General features: G+C 37.9%; 1 protein-coding gene across 4 annotated transcripts in view; it reads left to right on the forward strand.

The window, feature by feature from the left end:
- Npas3 (neuronal PAS domain protein 3) overlaps window positions 1-15,370 on the forward strand; it is an 830,624-nt gene that overhangs the window by 763,664 nt on the left and 51,590 nt on the right. For all 4 annotated transcript variants that reach the window (XM_034636760.2, XM_027929571.3, XM_034636764.2 and 1 more), the window contains one exon: window positions 1,519-1,637. In XM_034636760.2, coding sequence (XP_034492651.1) covers window positions 1,519-1,637 — 119 coding nt within the window. The remainder of the gene's footprint in view (window positions 1-1,518; window positions 1,638-15,370) is intronic.

Here is a 15,370-nt window from a genome sequence, read left to right on the forward strand (position 1 = left end):
GAAAGTACTAAATATAACATGGCTCTGCTTTTCCCTCGAGTGATAAAAAGCTGTACATTTAAAATGACATCAGATCCATGCTCTCTAAAAAAAAAAAAGAAAGAAAAAGAAAAAGAAAGAAAGAAAAAGAAAATCTTGAGACACATAAGAAAGGAATGCTTGTCAATGGTCCCATCGTCCCAGAATAGAAATGCCACAAATGTAGGAATATAGAGTCTTATTAAGAATGATACAAGAAAAGCCCCAGACCACAAATAGCAAGGTTTCTGTTATTAGAGTAGCTCTTATTTCTTCATCTGAGCATCAAGTTTAATATGACAAACAAACATTATGTACTCTTAGAAATATATGAATTACATTTCATAATCTAAAATTTAAAAGCTTGTTTTGCCATTTTATCTATTTTAATAGCTATCTTTACATATACTTAATTCTTAAATCTCTTTATTAACTGTATTTCTTTACCTCCATTCCAGAGAAAATTAGTGTTAGCATAGGGCTACTTAAAAGAAACCTTCATTGTTGTTCTACATCATTTTTTCCTTTTGAATAAGAAAAACTTTAATATTTAAGAAGATAGAATTTGAGTATTTTTTAAGCTTTAACCCCCCCTCCCCCGCAATTATTTTATTTGCAGAAAGAGACCTAAATTCATAAAATACCTTAGAAGCTTATTTTTAAGAAAACAGATTTATGCTGCCTTCTGATCCTTTTGCATGAAGGTGTGCTTAGATCAGCAAGATTTTAAGCTACCACTTTTAAGTTTCATAAGTCTACAAATTTTCTACTTACTCTAAAAACATATGAAAGGAACAATTAAGTATTTTGTTTAAGAGAAGAAATCTATTTTCTCATATCAGAAGCAGAGAAGTGAAAAAAGAGACCCCTGCCTATATGGGTAAGGGCCAGGGGCAAGATGCCATTGTGACAGGAATGAGAAGTTGATATCATGAGTAGTTTTTATTTCTGTCCTTGGTACATCCCATTCTCATCCCTCTGTCTGGAGTCAGTTGAGAAGACCTTGGGCTTCTTGTCCCCACAATGAAGACAACCAACTCAGGAGGGCAAGGACATTGGTCAGGATGTGGCTCTCCAATCTGGGAGGCTTTCTGGTTCTGACCCCTCAGCAGAAGCATCTCAGCCTGTACCTTGGTTGACCCCATAAATCTACAGGACCCTTCTTTTTCCTGACTGTCCTCTCTGCACAGGACTCAACTGAGTCTCAAAGTGAGCTACAATTACTTACCATTGGAACCCACTTAAGGAGCTGCTGCAAGTTAAAAGACTTGAAAAAAATCTCTAGCTAGAAACAGGAAAGAAGCTACTTTAGACACATTAATTTTTCTTTTTTATTTTCTGCAAAGTAAACATTCTCTAAATGAGGTAAATTGATTACTACACTCTTAGCACCCATCAGTCATTTATTTTTAGTGAACTCAAGGATTGCACCTGAGCAGTAGCTGTGAAGGGCTGTGGAGAGCTCTAAATCACGTGTGTATATATTTTTGTATTCCTCAGTGGAGTCCACCAGCCCCAGCCTGCTAACCACTGACAACACCCTTGAGCGTTCCTTTTTCATCCGAATGAAATCTACTCTGACCAAACGTGGCGTGCACATCAAATCGTCAGGATATAAGGTAAGCTGGGTTCGGAGAGGGGAGACATTTCTGTTTCAGACCAATCTGAGCTAATTTGCATTGAGTTTTCCAGATGCCTTGGGTCTGTATAATTAACACATGTGACCTTGACCAGCCCATAGGGTTCCAAGTCATCTTTCCTGTCTCAGAGTAGGGCTTCTTTATACCTCCTTATCACTTTATACCTCCTTATCACTTCAGACATTGCTGATGCTCTAAATGCCCCAGGGTCGTGTCTTTTCTTAAAACGCTGGTTAATAACACGCCAAGTGCTTCAGCACCTGCAAGAAATTCACTTTGATGGAGAAGGTGACCCAAATTCATATCAGTCCTTAAAAGGAGTATTCTAGAACTGTTGCTTATGAAAGTTCTACTTCTCTCACTTTCCCCTTCTAATTCTCCCTTTCTCTTTAGGGAAAGACTGTTCAGTTTAGGAGCATCTTGGCTGCTGATATCTGTACACCTAGATAGGAAAATCAGGTTGTGTGTTACAAACCTTCATTCTGAAATTACAGTAATTGAACATCAGTCATACGTTAGCATACACAGAATACACGACATACAGGGTATATGTTCCTCACAAGCAGAGACCAAGTCTGGAGTCATAATCTACGTTATTATCATTTTAAGGTTAAAGATATAAAAGCCCTCTAATCTCAAGAAATTCCAACATTCCAGTTACTATAGCAACATAAATTAAGACCTATGAAATGCCTTTGGCAACCTGAATCTGATCAATTTTACAGCACATTAACCAATCTCAAGCAATATTTATTGTCTGTAGGATGGCAAACAGAAGCTGAATGTATCATTGATGTGGCCAGCATGACCTTCCCCAGTTTGGGACTTTAGAACTCCTGATAACTCATTTCTTTAGGGTGACCATAGCATTGTCAAGGGTAAAAACAGCTGTTAACATCAGGCATTGAAACATTCATATAAGTCATCAGGAGACTAGCAGCTGTATAAAGTCAGAGTCATGCACTTTCTTTGACATTAATTCTTCAGAAAAAAAGAAGAAAGAAAGAAAGGAGGTGGGAAAGCAGGCCCTTCCAAGGACGACCTTTAGCTGAGCTGTCCTACAGTCTGAAAGGCACATGTGGTGCAACCTTGACCTTTCCAGGGTGTGAAGCAAAAAGGCAGCCAGGGCAGTTCCACCTGCGCCTGCTGCCTGCTGCAGTTCACCCTATGGAGGCTGGCTGCAAAGCAATGTATTGGGGGAAAGAAAACAGACCTCATCCTTAGGACCACTTTGTATTTCCCTGCCTTGCTGAACACTATGCATTTATTAGTTGTTAACTGTGTAGCATTAGCGAATTTAGGATTCTATAAACAGACTACAGATATGGAGATTATTGTTACTTTTATGCTAGAACGATGCATTCTTTGCATCCCAGATTTTAGGAGCCATAATATTTTCTTTCAACTCTTACTTTTCTGTCTCTCAGCATTGTTTCTTCACCTTTTCTGGGTTTTACTGGTTTGTGGGGGTATATCATAGGAGGAGCAGGTTTTAAAATGCAATAGTTAGTATAATTTAATATCATTAGATAATGTAATTTTAAAAATTCTGTTTATACTACAAGCTAGAAATCTCAAATCTCTTCAGATTTTTTGGTCTGCAAGAGTAGAACTGGTCAGGTGCAAATTACATATCTGTAATTTCAGGGTCTCAAGAGGCTAAGGCAGGAGGATCTCGAGTTCAAAGCCAGCCTCAGCAACTTAGCAAGGCCCTAAACAAATTATTGAGACCCTGTCTCTAAATAAAGTATAGAATAGGGCTGGAGGTGTGGCTCGGTGTTTAAATACACCTGGGTTCAATCCTTGGTACCCCCCCCCCCAAAAAAAAAGGCTATGTGGATAAAGAAGTAATATGAAGAAACAGTTTGGGTCTACGAAAGAGACCAAGTATTTTGTGTTTGAATTGCCATATGGGCATCTCAGCAAAGTTGATTTTGCTGCTAGACCTGATCAGACAAATGAAGATCTTAGAGACTGATACTTCATTCATTCAGCAAAGATTCATTTAATTCCCACTATGGGACTTGTTCCAGATCCTAAAAATCCAGCATTGAAGAATAATGTTTTTGCTTTCATAAACAGTTTTCCTCTTACAAATCCCACAATTATGTACAACTATAATGCTTCAATAAAAATATGGAAAAATGTTTCCCCCTTACATTCTATTGGGGGAGATGGACTATAATAAATCAATTAATAAAGAAGGTGATCTCAAAGAATAATGAATACCAAAGTAACAACAGGTGAGCTCTAGGGCCTGACAATATGTTGGGCATGATATAGTTTATAGATATTAAGCATCACAACAGTCCTAGAGGAAAATGATTTTATTGGTTCCACTTCACAGATTAAGAAACTAATGCTAGGGAGGATGATTAGCATATTTATGCTAGAATGAGGCATTCTTTGCATCCCAGGTTTTAGGAGCCACATTAAAGAAGACAGATTAAAGAAGACAGAACTTGAATTTGGGGAGTCTCAATCCACACCCCATGTACTTAACAACTAGGCTACACTACTATGTGGAGTGAAGTCAAGTAATGTGAAGGAGTGGCTGGTAGGGGCCAGAGACCACTTTAGATAGGAGGGTCACAGAAGGCCTCTCTACATAGCTAACATATCACCTATGAGTAGTGAGTAAGAAGGGAAGAAACAAATGGAATAAAAATGTTTCTGAAGCAATTTGAGTTTAGGATTAAAGATATCTTGCTATAAAGGTGGCCTTAAAGAAATAAAATATTAAAATGCACAACCTTGAACAAACAGTATTGGAAAAGATTTGGGAGGTATTCCAGAACCCATCAAATCATATAATGTTAAAGTACCCATACTCCTCTACCATACCCTATTCAAAAGTCTTTCCCAAGATACCATGAAAGCCCTCACCTAGTGCCTTATTCCCCTCCCCAGAACGGCTGCTACAAGAATTGATTCATCCACTGTCCCCCAATAAGATGAATCACCCAACAGATATGACTTGTCCCCTCCTCCTTCTCAGTGAACAAACATCTCTCATTAATTAACCTTGTCTGAAATTTGGTAGAAAAACTGATGAGAACCCATGACATACACAACTGAATAACATCCCTACTTATCTGTTCATTCTCAGTAAGTAAATCTAGCAGCTTATAAAACATTCCAATAAACCTGGTAATCATCCCGCCACCACACAATAAACACAAATAAAAAGAAACAGTGAAGATAATTTCTCTGTCCCAATATTCACCCTAATTTATTACTATTGTGTGCATCTCTCTTTTTCCCTTAAAGATCCAAGATGGTAAGCCTAGCTCATTGCAGGTCACTATACTTCTCTCCATTTTCTCCTGTGATTTTGGTACATGAACCTTTAGAAAGTTCTCCATCATTTTATCCGTTGCTGTTAGCACTGACAGTAATCACAGAAACAAAAATACCACTTACTGAGCATTGACCCTGTGTCAGATACTGTGCCAACCATTTTATATTTATTTTTTTAATCCACAGAACATTATTATTTGAAAGCCTCCTTTGTGCATTGTTTTTCTCATTTTCCATATAGTGAAACTGAGGCCTTAATAGGCAAAATGCTTTCCCATGTTCATAACTTTTAGGTAGCTAGTGAGGAGTCAAAATTGAATTCATGCAATATTGATTGATTGATTTTTTGCAATACTGGGGATTGAACCCAATGGCACTACCACTGAGCTTCACCTCCAGCTCTTTTTGTTTTTATTTTGACACAGGTTGATAAGTTGCTGAGGCTATCCTCCAACTTGCAATCCTCCTGCCTCAACTACCTAAGTTGCTGGGATGACAATCATGAGCCGTGGTGCCAAGATTGAATCCATGCCATTAGGTTCTAGCATTTTAACCCCTCTCTTCACTGCTTAATTAAGTCCAAAGATGGGCTTAGGATGAGATGGACATCAGCATTTGAAAAATTATTGAATTTAAATTTTGAAAAGAAAAACTTCTTGCCTGATTAAAATCTTCCCCTTGTGGCTCACTAAATCCCATTGCACTGATATAGCCACACTTGTTGATTACAATGGCCCCCAAGGATTTACCTTCCTTCCTGGGACTCATACCTGCTCCCACAAAGGCTGAACATCCCTAAGCTGAAAATCTGAAATGCTCCAAAGTCTGAAACTTTTTAACACTATCATAATGGTACAAGTAGAAAATTCCACACCTGACCCCATGTGACAGGTTGTAGTCAAAACACAAATGCACTAAAAATATCAGCACAATTCACAATAGCAAGACTGTGGAACCAACCTAGATGCCCTTCAATAGACGAATGGATTAAAAAAAATGTGGCATTTATACACAATGGAGTATTATTCTGCATTAAAAAATGACAAAATCATAGAATTTGCAGGGAAATGGATGGCATTAGAGCAGATTATGCTAAGTGAAGCTAGCCAATCCCTAAAAAACAAATGCCTAATGTCTTCTTTGATATAAGGAGAGTAACTAAGAACAGAGTAGGGAAGAAGAGCAGGAGAAGAAGATTAACATTAAACAGGGATGAGAGGTGGGAGGGAAAGGGAGAGAGAAGGGGAAATTGCATGGAAATGGAAGGAGACCCTCAGGGTTATACAAAAGAACATACAAGAGGAAGTGAGGGGAAAGGGAAAAATAATACAAGGGGGAGAAATGAATGACAGTAGAGGGGGTAGAGAGAGAAGAGGGGAGGGGAGGGGAGGGGGGATAGTAGAGGATAGGAAAGGCAGCAGAACACAACAGACACTAGTATGGCAATATGTAAATCAATGGATGTGTAACTGATGTAATTCTGCAATCTGTATATGGGGTAAAAATGGGAGTTCATAACCCACTTGAATCAAAGTGTGAAATATGATATATCAAGAAATTTGTAATGTTTTGAACAACCAACAATAAAAAATTTAAAAATATATATATCATATATAACTGCCTTCAGGCTGTGTATAAGGTGTCTAAGAAATATAAATGAATTTCATGTTTAAACTCGGTTCCCATCTCCAAGATATCTCCTTATGGATATACAAATATTCCAAAATCTGGGGGCAGAGGGACTGTAATTTGAAACACTTCTGATCCCAAGCACTTCAGATAAGGGATACTCAACCTGTACCACATAACTAAGACTCTTAGCCAGAGAAATGCCAGTCTCCATCTACTACAGAGTGTCAACTGTTGAGGCTTAGTTTGCTACACCCCAGTCCTCAGGAAAGTTGCCCTCTCTAATGAAGTTTCCTAACTATGAGCTGACATTGGGTTGTTTCTGTCCTCATTTGCTTTGAAATCCACGGTAGCATGTTATCTGGTCCAGCCACTGCTTATGCCTTAGGGGCTTCCCTGTTGTTTGGGTCTCATTGTTGGGTACATATCTTAGCCTAACACAGCTCCCATTTAAATTGCCTCCCATCTCTATTCTGCCTTCCTGATTAGGTCTATGGCTGGGCGAACTCACTAGGTGTAGCACATGGGGTACAAGTAGATACGCAATCAGGGAAATTATAGAAGCGGAGACTAATTGGGTCGCCTCCTTAGCTCCTGTCTTTGGAGGATAGTTTCCTTTGGTGTGGGACTTGCAGTTTCCTAATCTACTCTTAAATGCCCACCAGCACCACTATCATTTCTGGAATATTTATCCCCACACATTCTAATGTCCTGACTCTGATGACATAGTACAGCAGCCTAGACTGAGAAACAGACAAAGAGAGAGAAAAATCTCTGTCGTGTTTTACATAGTGCTGAGAATGTCTCTGAACTCTTTGCACAGGGAAAATCAGCAAATGCTGGGAGTTCCTGTTCTGACACATGCTCAGATTACTAAGGGAGGATGAGGGAACTCAGGATTCTTCAAAATAAACAGTCCCCCATCTGGGATGATTCAGATATGGATTTGCCTGTAGCTAAGTGTTGAACTAAATGACTTCTGAAATTCTATCCGGCCTCCTTATGATATAAAGAATCATAAAAATAATTGGTAGGTTCACTGGTTTATTAGGATTGCTGATAAGCCTCAGTTTTAAGAATAGCTATATCTAGACATGAAGTAACAAAACCAATAAACTCAAAGGGGCAAATGAGCCAAAGGAAATTCTTTTGCCTTCTCTAAGCACAAACAAGGGTGTCTTTTAAATTGGAGACTACTCAAGTTCATTTTTAAAATTCATAATTGTATCTGTTCTGTGGGGTGAGGTACACACATAATCTTAATCGTGATTTGTTTTATTTGGAATGTCACAGATCCCTTTAAAGATTTGATGAAATCTACAGAGACCCTACCAAGGTAAATTTATTTTGCATCTGTAGGTTCTTGAATCCTTAAAGTTTATCCATTGATCTCAAATTACAAAATCCTATTTAATATGTCATCTTCAGTACTTACTAAGAAACTAAGTTAATACATCTTCACAGATACAATAGCCTTTTCCTTCCACCTCATTTCTTCGTCTCATTTATCCATCTAGTGTTAATACATATTGAAGTCCTGTGGCAAAATACAACTCCTACACTGCAGAAATACAAAACTAAGATTTGCATTTTGATCTCCTCATACAGATAAGGATAATCTTCTAAAATGGTTTTATCAGAAAATATTTGTTAGAAATAGTATAGCTAATATTTTAAAATTATATCTATCGTCAAGACAGTTCTTTTCAGTGGCACCCGATCCCTCCTTCCTGTTCACTTAGGTGCACATCACTAGAATTTCCAATGTCAAAATCACAACCAGCTAAATTTAAAAGTTGAAACCTCTTTATATGCAAACTTGGTCTTGATTGAATGTGTATAGTAACAATCTCAACACCATAGCAGACTAGCAGGGAATTACTGCTTACTATTTCAGTCATTTGGAATTTTAGTTCTTGGTTTAATTCTTCAATGAAGTCCACAATACTAAGAAGCCCATCTTTCCCTCTTGCTTACTTACCCCTGTTAATGCATTGCCAAGATGGCTTGAATCCACCTGCTTCTGTTTTCATTCTTCCAGCTTAATGCGTTTTTCCAGAGCTATTGTGGGAAATTTCCAAATTACTTTCCAAGACACTTTACTTCTCCATTCTATCCTATGAACTACTCCCTTAAGTATCTTCCTGAAGTCTCAGAGATCATTCGCTTCTCCACTGCTATGTCGTTAATGGGTCATCAATGGATCACAGTGCCAACATGTTTTAGAATCTGACTCCTGCTTAACTTTCCTACCACCATCTGCAACACTCTTTCCTGGAACTCTTACCAAAGTGTTCTAATCATATCCATCCAATCACTTTTCTTGAAATACGATTGCCTATTCACATGGCTCTGGTTTTGACAATGCTATTTTCTTTTCCTAAAATGTCTTTTTGCCACCTGAAAAAATTCTAACTATCAAATATTGCTTCTTTTTTCATTTCCCCTTATACATGTAAATAAAACTATTCCTTCTCCCCTGTGCTAAAATAGCATCTTTAGGTGCTACTTACACTCTCTGTACCTCAGTAGTATTATTTATAAAATGAAGCTATTAATAGTATATGACCCAAAGACTTCCTACAGATCAAGTGAGATGACAGAAGCTCCATCTTCTCTCCATTTTGTAAAGTACTTTCATATAATTTCATATGTAGATCACAATAATTATTTCTGGAAATTATCTCTATTTTCCCAATTTTGAAGTTAAGTAAAATCGAAGTACAGAAATGTGAATTGACTGTTCTAAAGTCACAAATACAGTAAATGGCATGGCTGAGAGAGTTATCTAGATCTTGACTTCAAATGCCTTCTTCTTTTCAGTAATACCATTAGATACTGGGGACTTTCTTATTCTGCTTTCTCCCCCCAGGACCTAGCACAATCTGCTGCATATAGTTGCCACTCAATAAATTTTGGTTTAATTGAATTGCATGATTTCTCTTCTTCTGAGGTACAAATGATGTGTTGGGGTGGGGGCAGGATGTTGACAGAAGCTCCATACTGCTAGAGATCCTGCAAGCTGACATCAGTGTCTTTTAGATGTGACCATTGAAATAGCTATGAATTCAAATAACTGTACCATGATCTGACTCCATTTTCTCCATCCCACCTACAAGGATATTGTGAATTTTTATCAATGACTTATAATTGAAAGTACCAGATCAGCAGTATTCCCTTTCGCGTTCAGTTGAGGATTCCTTTCAGGAAACAGGAGGCTGTCATATCAGCTTCACTTATTCTTCATGACTTCATATCAATCTCACCATTTTCTTTCTAAATTATCTTTCAAAAGTTTTTATTAGAGATTAACATTTTAGGACCCTCCCTCTTTCCTTTCTTTTTCTCCCTCACCCCATTCATTTGTATGTTTTTTTGTGATGCTGACGGGGAACCAAATCCAAGACCTTGTGCATGCTATGTAAGCACTACTTGTTTTAGCCAGCTTTTTTGCTGCTGTGACTAAAGGATCTGATCAGAACAACTATAGAAGAGGAAAAATTTATTTGAGGATTCATGGTTTCAGAGATCTTAATCCATAGAAGGTCAGCTACATTCCTCGGGGCTCAAGGTAAAGCTGAATATCATGTTGGGAGAGGTGGCAGAGGGTGGCCGAGGGAAGCAGCTCACATCGCAGTGAACAGGAAGCAGAGAGAGACAGACTCCACTCTCCAGATACAAATATCTACACCAAAGCTTCGCCCTAATTCCCACCTCCTCCAGCCACACCCTACCACTTCAGTTACCACTGAGTTAATTCCTATCAGGGGATGAACTCTCTTATTGGGTTAAGACTCTCACAAACCAATCATTTCTCCTCTGAACCTTCTTGCATTGTCTCACATGAGAGCTTTTGGGGGACACTTCACACCCAAACCATAACACTACTCCACCACTGTGCTACATCTCAAGCCCCCTTGATACTCTTTCTAAAAATTATGGTAAGCCAATACCTTGCTTTGTGGCACAGTTTCATGATTTCTCAGATATTGCTAAGGATATATAAAGTGTTATCACAAGACTCTAGCTCTTTCTTGCCCCAAAGGCTGTCTGTAAGCGTTGAGTTTTAATACTACCAAGAGAGGTTCAGCATGAAGGTACACCTAGGTAGTCATGTATTAATGGTCCTTCTCTGAAGATTCCTAAGAGTATACACTAAACACATCAATGAGGAGCTGCCCTTTCTCCCAGATGAGTGTGGACATACTAGATGCCATCTGGATCTCTATTCCAATCTGAGATTCAGAGATGTTCCAGATGTCTGGACATATCAGTAGTTCTCCTGAAGCTTGCTTCAGCTTTGTGTTGTCTTGGAATGATGACTACAGTATTCCAAGCTGTGTAAAATGTAACTGTCTTGTCAAATCAATAGATGAATTTTCAGAGAGACCAAAAATTCTGTCAACCCATTCAGGCTTTCGAAGGCTAGGCTTTTATTGCCTTTCAATCAACCCAGACACACAGAATAAATTGAAGGAGAAAAAAAATTCCAGGGTAGAATTTACAGGCAGAGGTTATCCTGATGAAAAATGCAAATAGAGGAAAGAACCAATAAAATCAAATTTTTAAAATCCTATTATCTCGTTTTAGTCTCTGCTCACCTCTGCACAATTGTCCATTACAACGTGGTTTCCAGTGTCATTTTAAATACAGCTGACATTGTTTCTGATCTTAAAGAATTTATTTCCCATTACCATGGCATGACAGTAGTTCCGGCTTGGGATATGTCATTTCTGCCGGGACTAATCAGCTAGCTATTTTACCAACTAGAGGCATAATCACTAGCCATTCTGTGAAGTGTCTGTAAATTCCAAGTATGTCAATGACTGCAACCCAAGTATGTTGCTAACTTACAGGTACTTCATTTTCCATTGTACAGATTACAGAAAGAAAGTAGGAGAGGTAACAGCATTCCTCTTTCACTAATGCTATATCTTTACAGGTTGGTTTTATGAACATTTGCTAACTAAGAATAACAAAGGTAATGATCACTTTGCAAATTACATCACTGATGTAAAATTTAACATCTTTTTCTCTATGTACTTTCTTTAATGGCCTTCAAAAATTATAGTTAATGTCTTTGTAAATATATTCTCAATCTAATAAATTTGTTTATATAATTATTCCTCTATGAGACATTGGCACATTGAAATTAGTTTTAAGGGGCTGGGGTTGTGGCTCAGTTGTAGAGCACTTGCCTAGCACGTGTGAGGCACTGGGTTCGATCCTCAGCACCACATAAATAAAATAAAGTCATTATGTCCATCTACAATTGAAATTTTTTAAAAAAAAAGAAAATAAATTCGTTTTAAAAACTGACTTAACAGCTAAAAAATAAACACAAACACAGTTCATTATTATTTTCAGGTGTGGCACTCTTTAACATGCTGAGATGCCCTATAAACATATGAGATCGCCAACAATATCTGTTTCTCTAAAGTAATCTCTTGATCCTGTAGTCTGCAGTAGAAGTTATTTAACTCTTAACACAGTTTAAGGGCTTCCAGATACATCACCCTCTTTGGCCCTAATTATCTCAAAACCACTTGACTGAGTGAGTAAGCACAGAGGTTGTGATGTCACATAGCCAAGGATTTGGACCTAGTCATACATTCCTCACCATTTGACTTAAAATAAATTGTTTAACTTCATTAAGTATATGTTTGCTCCCTTGTAAATTGAAAGTACCAAGAAAACTTCTTTCATAAGGTTACTGTGAAATAAAGTGAAATAATTAAGACAAAGTACTTATGACAATGGCTGGCCCATAACGAGCACATAACATATGTCCATATGTGAAGTTTCATGTTTATGGAACTCATATTGTGAGTTTGACAAAGGTGAGGCTAGATGATCCCAAACCCTAGCTTCTACAACTCCTCATCTGTACCTGTAACTATGGAAAGTAGTAATTCATCAGTACTATTTCAGATTATCTCCTGGAAGTTATATGAGCTCCAGAATAATAAATTATTTCTTCTGAGTATAGAAAATGCATTTATTTCTGGGAAATTTCTCCTTGCTTTAGCGTCCTGAATAATGATTTGATTATAAGGGACAAAATATGACTGAAATACGTCATCTGTCCCTTTAACAAAAGAAGCACATACCAAATGGTTTTCTCTAGAATTGATTTAGCGTCATGGCAAGACTAATATAGCCCTTTAATGTAAGAAATGAAGTAGGGGCAGGGCTAATTTGATGTTGTGGATCTCTGGAATAAATGGAGCTTCTAGGCTGTTATAGCCCACAGGCTTCAGGTGTGGTTAGAGCATCTACATACATAAATTGAACCCTCTAGGGAAGGCAAAATACCACTGTGGCTTCAGCCTTGCTGCATGGCAGAGATACTATGCACCATTCCATAGGGGACTCTGTTGACTCATTCCAAATGGAGGAAAAGAGCCAGGATTCTGGATTTCTCATCTTTTCATGTATTGACTTCTCAGGGGACAAGGAACCAATCATATCATTCCACTCTCTATAAATGCTTCCACCAAACTCCACCATCAGACTAGAAAAATGACCTCATTGCAAAGTTCTTTGAGTAAAGAGACTCTTATTTAAAGAGGAGATTACTATGTTCTCAACCCTCTGTAGTAATATTGAAGGGAGAAGTTTTAGGATGCTGCCTTGGCTGTGTGTGTGTGTGTGTGTGTGTGTGTGTGTGTGCGTGCGCATGCATGCGTGTGTGTTAATTTGAACTACCTCTGAGCAACATATATCTCTAACTTACCATTGCTTTTTACCTCCTATTTGGCAAATTTCTATGGAAATGGTGCATATACATTGTCACTTGAGTTATAGTAGCATTCATATCTTCCTTTTGCCGGGGCCTTCACACCTGTTTTTTATTCTTCCTGGAGTGTATATTGTCCTGAGATTTTCCTGTGGATCACACATGTACTTCACTAAGATTTCTGCTTAAACATTACTTTCTTTACCTCTCAATCAAAAACACCTCAAGTATACCCTCTATACCCCATCATATGCTTTATCCCACCACCTTATTGTTCTTGATAGCACTTAATACAGCCTGACACTGTTTTACACATTTATTTGTCAATAGTTTTACTCCCTCACTAAAATGTAAACCACAGCTCCTAAAACAAGATACATAGAGGAAATTCAATAAACTTTTGTTTTTATAAATAAATGAATGTAAAATATATTGTACATGATTTGTACTAGCTAAGGCCAAAACACATTCCTTCTTTGGGTCAGAGTTCCAGCTCTTCTAAAGAGGATTTAGAGATGAGAAGATGCCACCAATGGAGTTATTTAATTTTTTTTTTCGTTTCCAGGCCCTGATAAGTGTAAGTTGAAGTTTTCCTCCTTTTGCTTTTAAAAAAGCTACACTAACGGTTGACATATTCTATGACGTATTTTATGCTATCCTATTCAGTTTTTAACAAATCAACATGTATTTAACTTGTACCCCACTTGTACCCAATTCTAGTGGCTAGAGCTCTAGAAGCACAATCAAGAGATACTTGATTATTACTTCGTAGTTCTGAATATATTTAACAGTCCTCAACAGCCCCTTATCAAATGTCCTTCAAACTCATGATTCCTTGTAGAAATCGTGAAAACAGAGTGGCTTAATAGGGGCACACCTGGTGGGGAGAATCAGAAAATTCTATTCTACTACCAGCACTTTTTTCCTTACTTGCTCTGCAATGTTGGACAAGTAACCTAGTTATTCTGAGCTTCTATTTCTTTGATTAAAAACCAAGTAAACAATAGAACTTCCCTTCCATGCTCATTAGTGATCGAGGGCAGAGACTGTATCCCCTTTAGCTCCACTGTGTGTATCTTAGGGCTGTAGGGCCTTTGGGATGTTCTGGGTAAAATGGAATAGAAGATTTACTAAGGAGCAGCCCCTTATTTGGGGAAAAGGAGATGCTAAAATCTGTGGGGAAGTCTGGCAAGAGCCATTCAGAGTAACCAAGAGCTACCATATTTCTTTGTGACCAAAGCTAGTTTGAGAACCTAAATATTGCAGGAAATATTTAACTAAATCGATGCTGCAAGGTGTTAGAAGAGGTCTGGGGAGGATTTTATTATTCTTAGGGGGACTCAGTGAACTTGTGTACCTTGTCCTGAGAGGAGACTATAGATGGAATGAAACCACTCAAACTCTGGGAAATCAATTGAGATCCTAAATCGAAGACAAAAATAAAGTGGTGATTTGAGAAAATACTCCCCTTGCTTTATGCCATGAGCAGTGGCGGATTTTTTTTCTTCACTTCCTTTAACACAGTATTATTTATGTCAAAACAATGACTCTATGCCAAACAACATACAGCACCATGTTCTTATGGAATTTATCTGTCTTCCCCTTTAATTTTTTTTATTGGCATTTAGCTTATTGGTAAACACCTGTGCCAGCATTGTCTACAATAGTTGTAAGTTTCCAGTTGAAAGCACCTGAAACTTTCAATATGACTGAAATGGCCCCATAGGCAGTTGAATCCTGGGTAAATGTTCTTAATGATGAGTGGAATTAACAGTTTATAACTGTTAAGCTCCTCAAAGAAAGACATCACAGAAATATAAACCACTGTTACTCTTGACTTGTTATTTTATTGTGAACTACTATCTTCTTTATGAAATGTGTCTTTTCTCTCATCATTGGAAAGATCTGGAAAGTGATGCAATTTGTCCAAGGACCCATAGTGGTCACATCCCACTTTGGCATGGTGGATGAAAGTTGAATTCTGTGAATTTGAGCTCCAAGACACAAAAATAGTATCTGTCCCCTCAGGTTCTCAAGCACTCAG

Source organism: Marmota flaviventris, chromosome 2, assembly GCF_047511675.1.
Source record: "Marmota flaviventris isolate mMarFla1 chromosome 2, mMarFla1.hap1, whole genome shotgun sequence".
In the NCBI taxonomy this organism is placed as follows: Eukaryota; Metazoa; Chordata; class Mammalia; order Rodentia; family Sciuridae; genus Marmota; species Marmota flaviventris.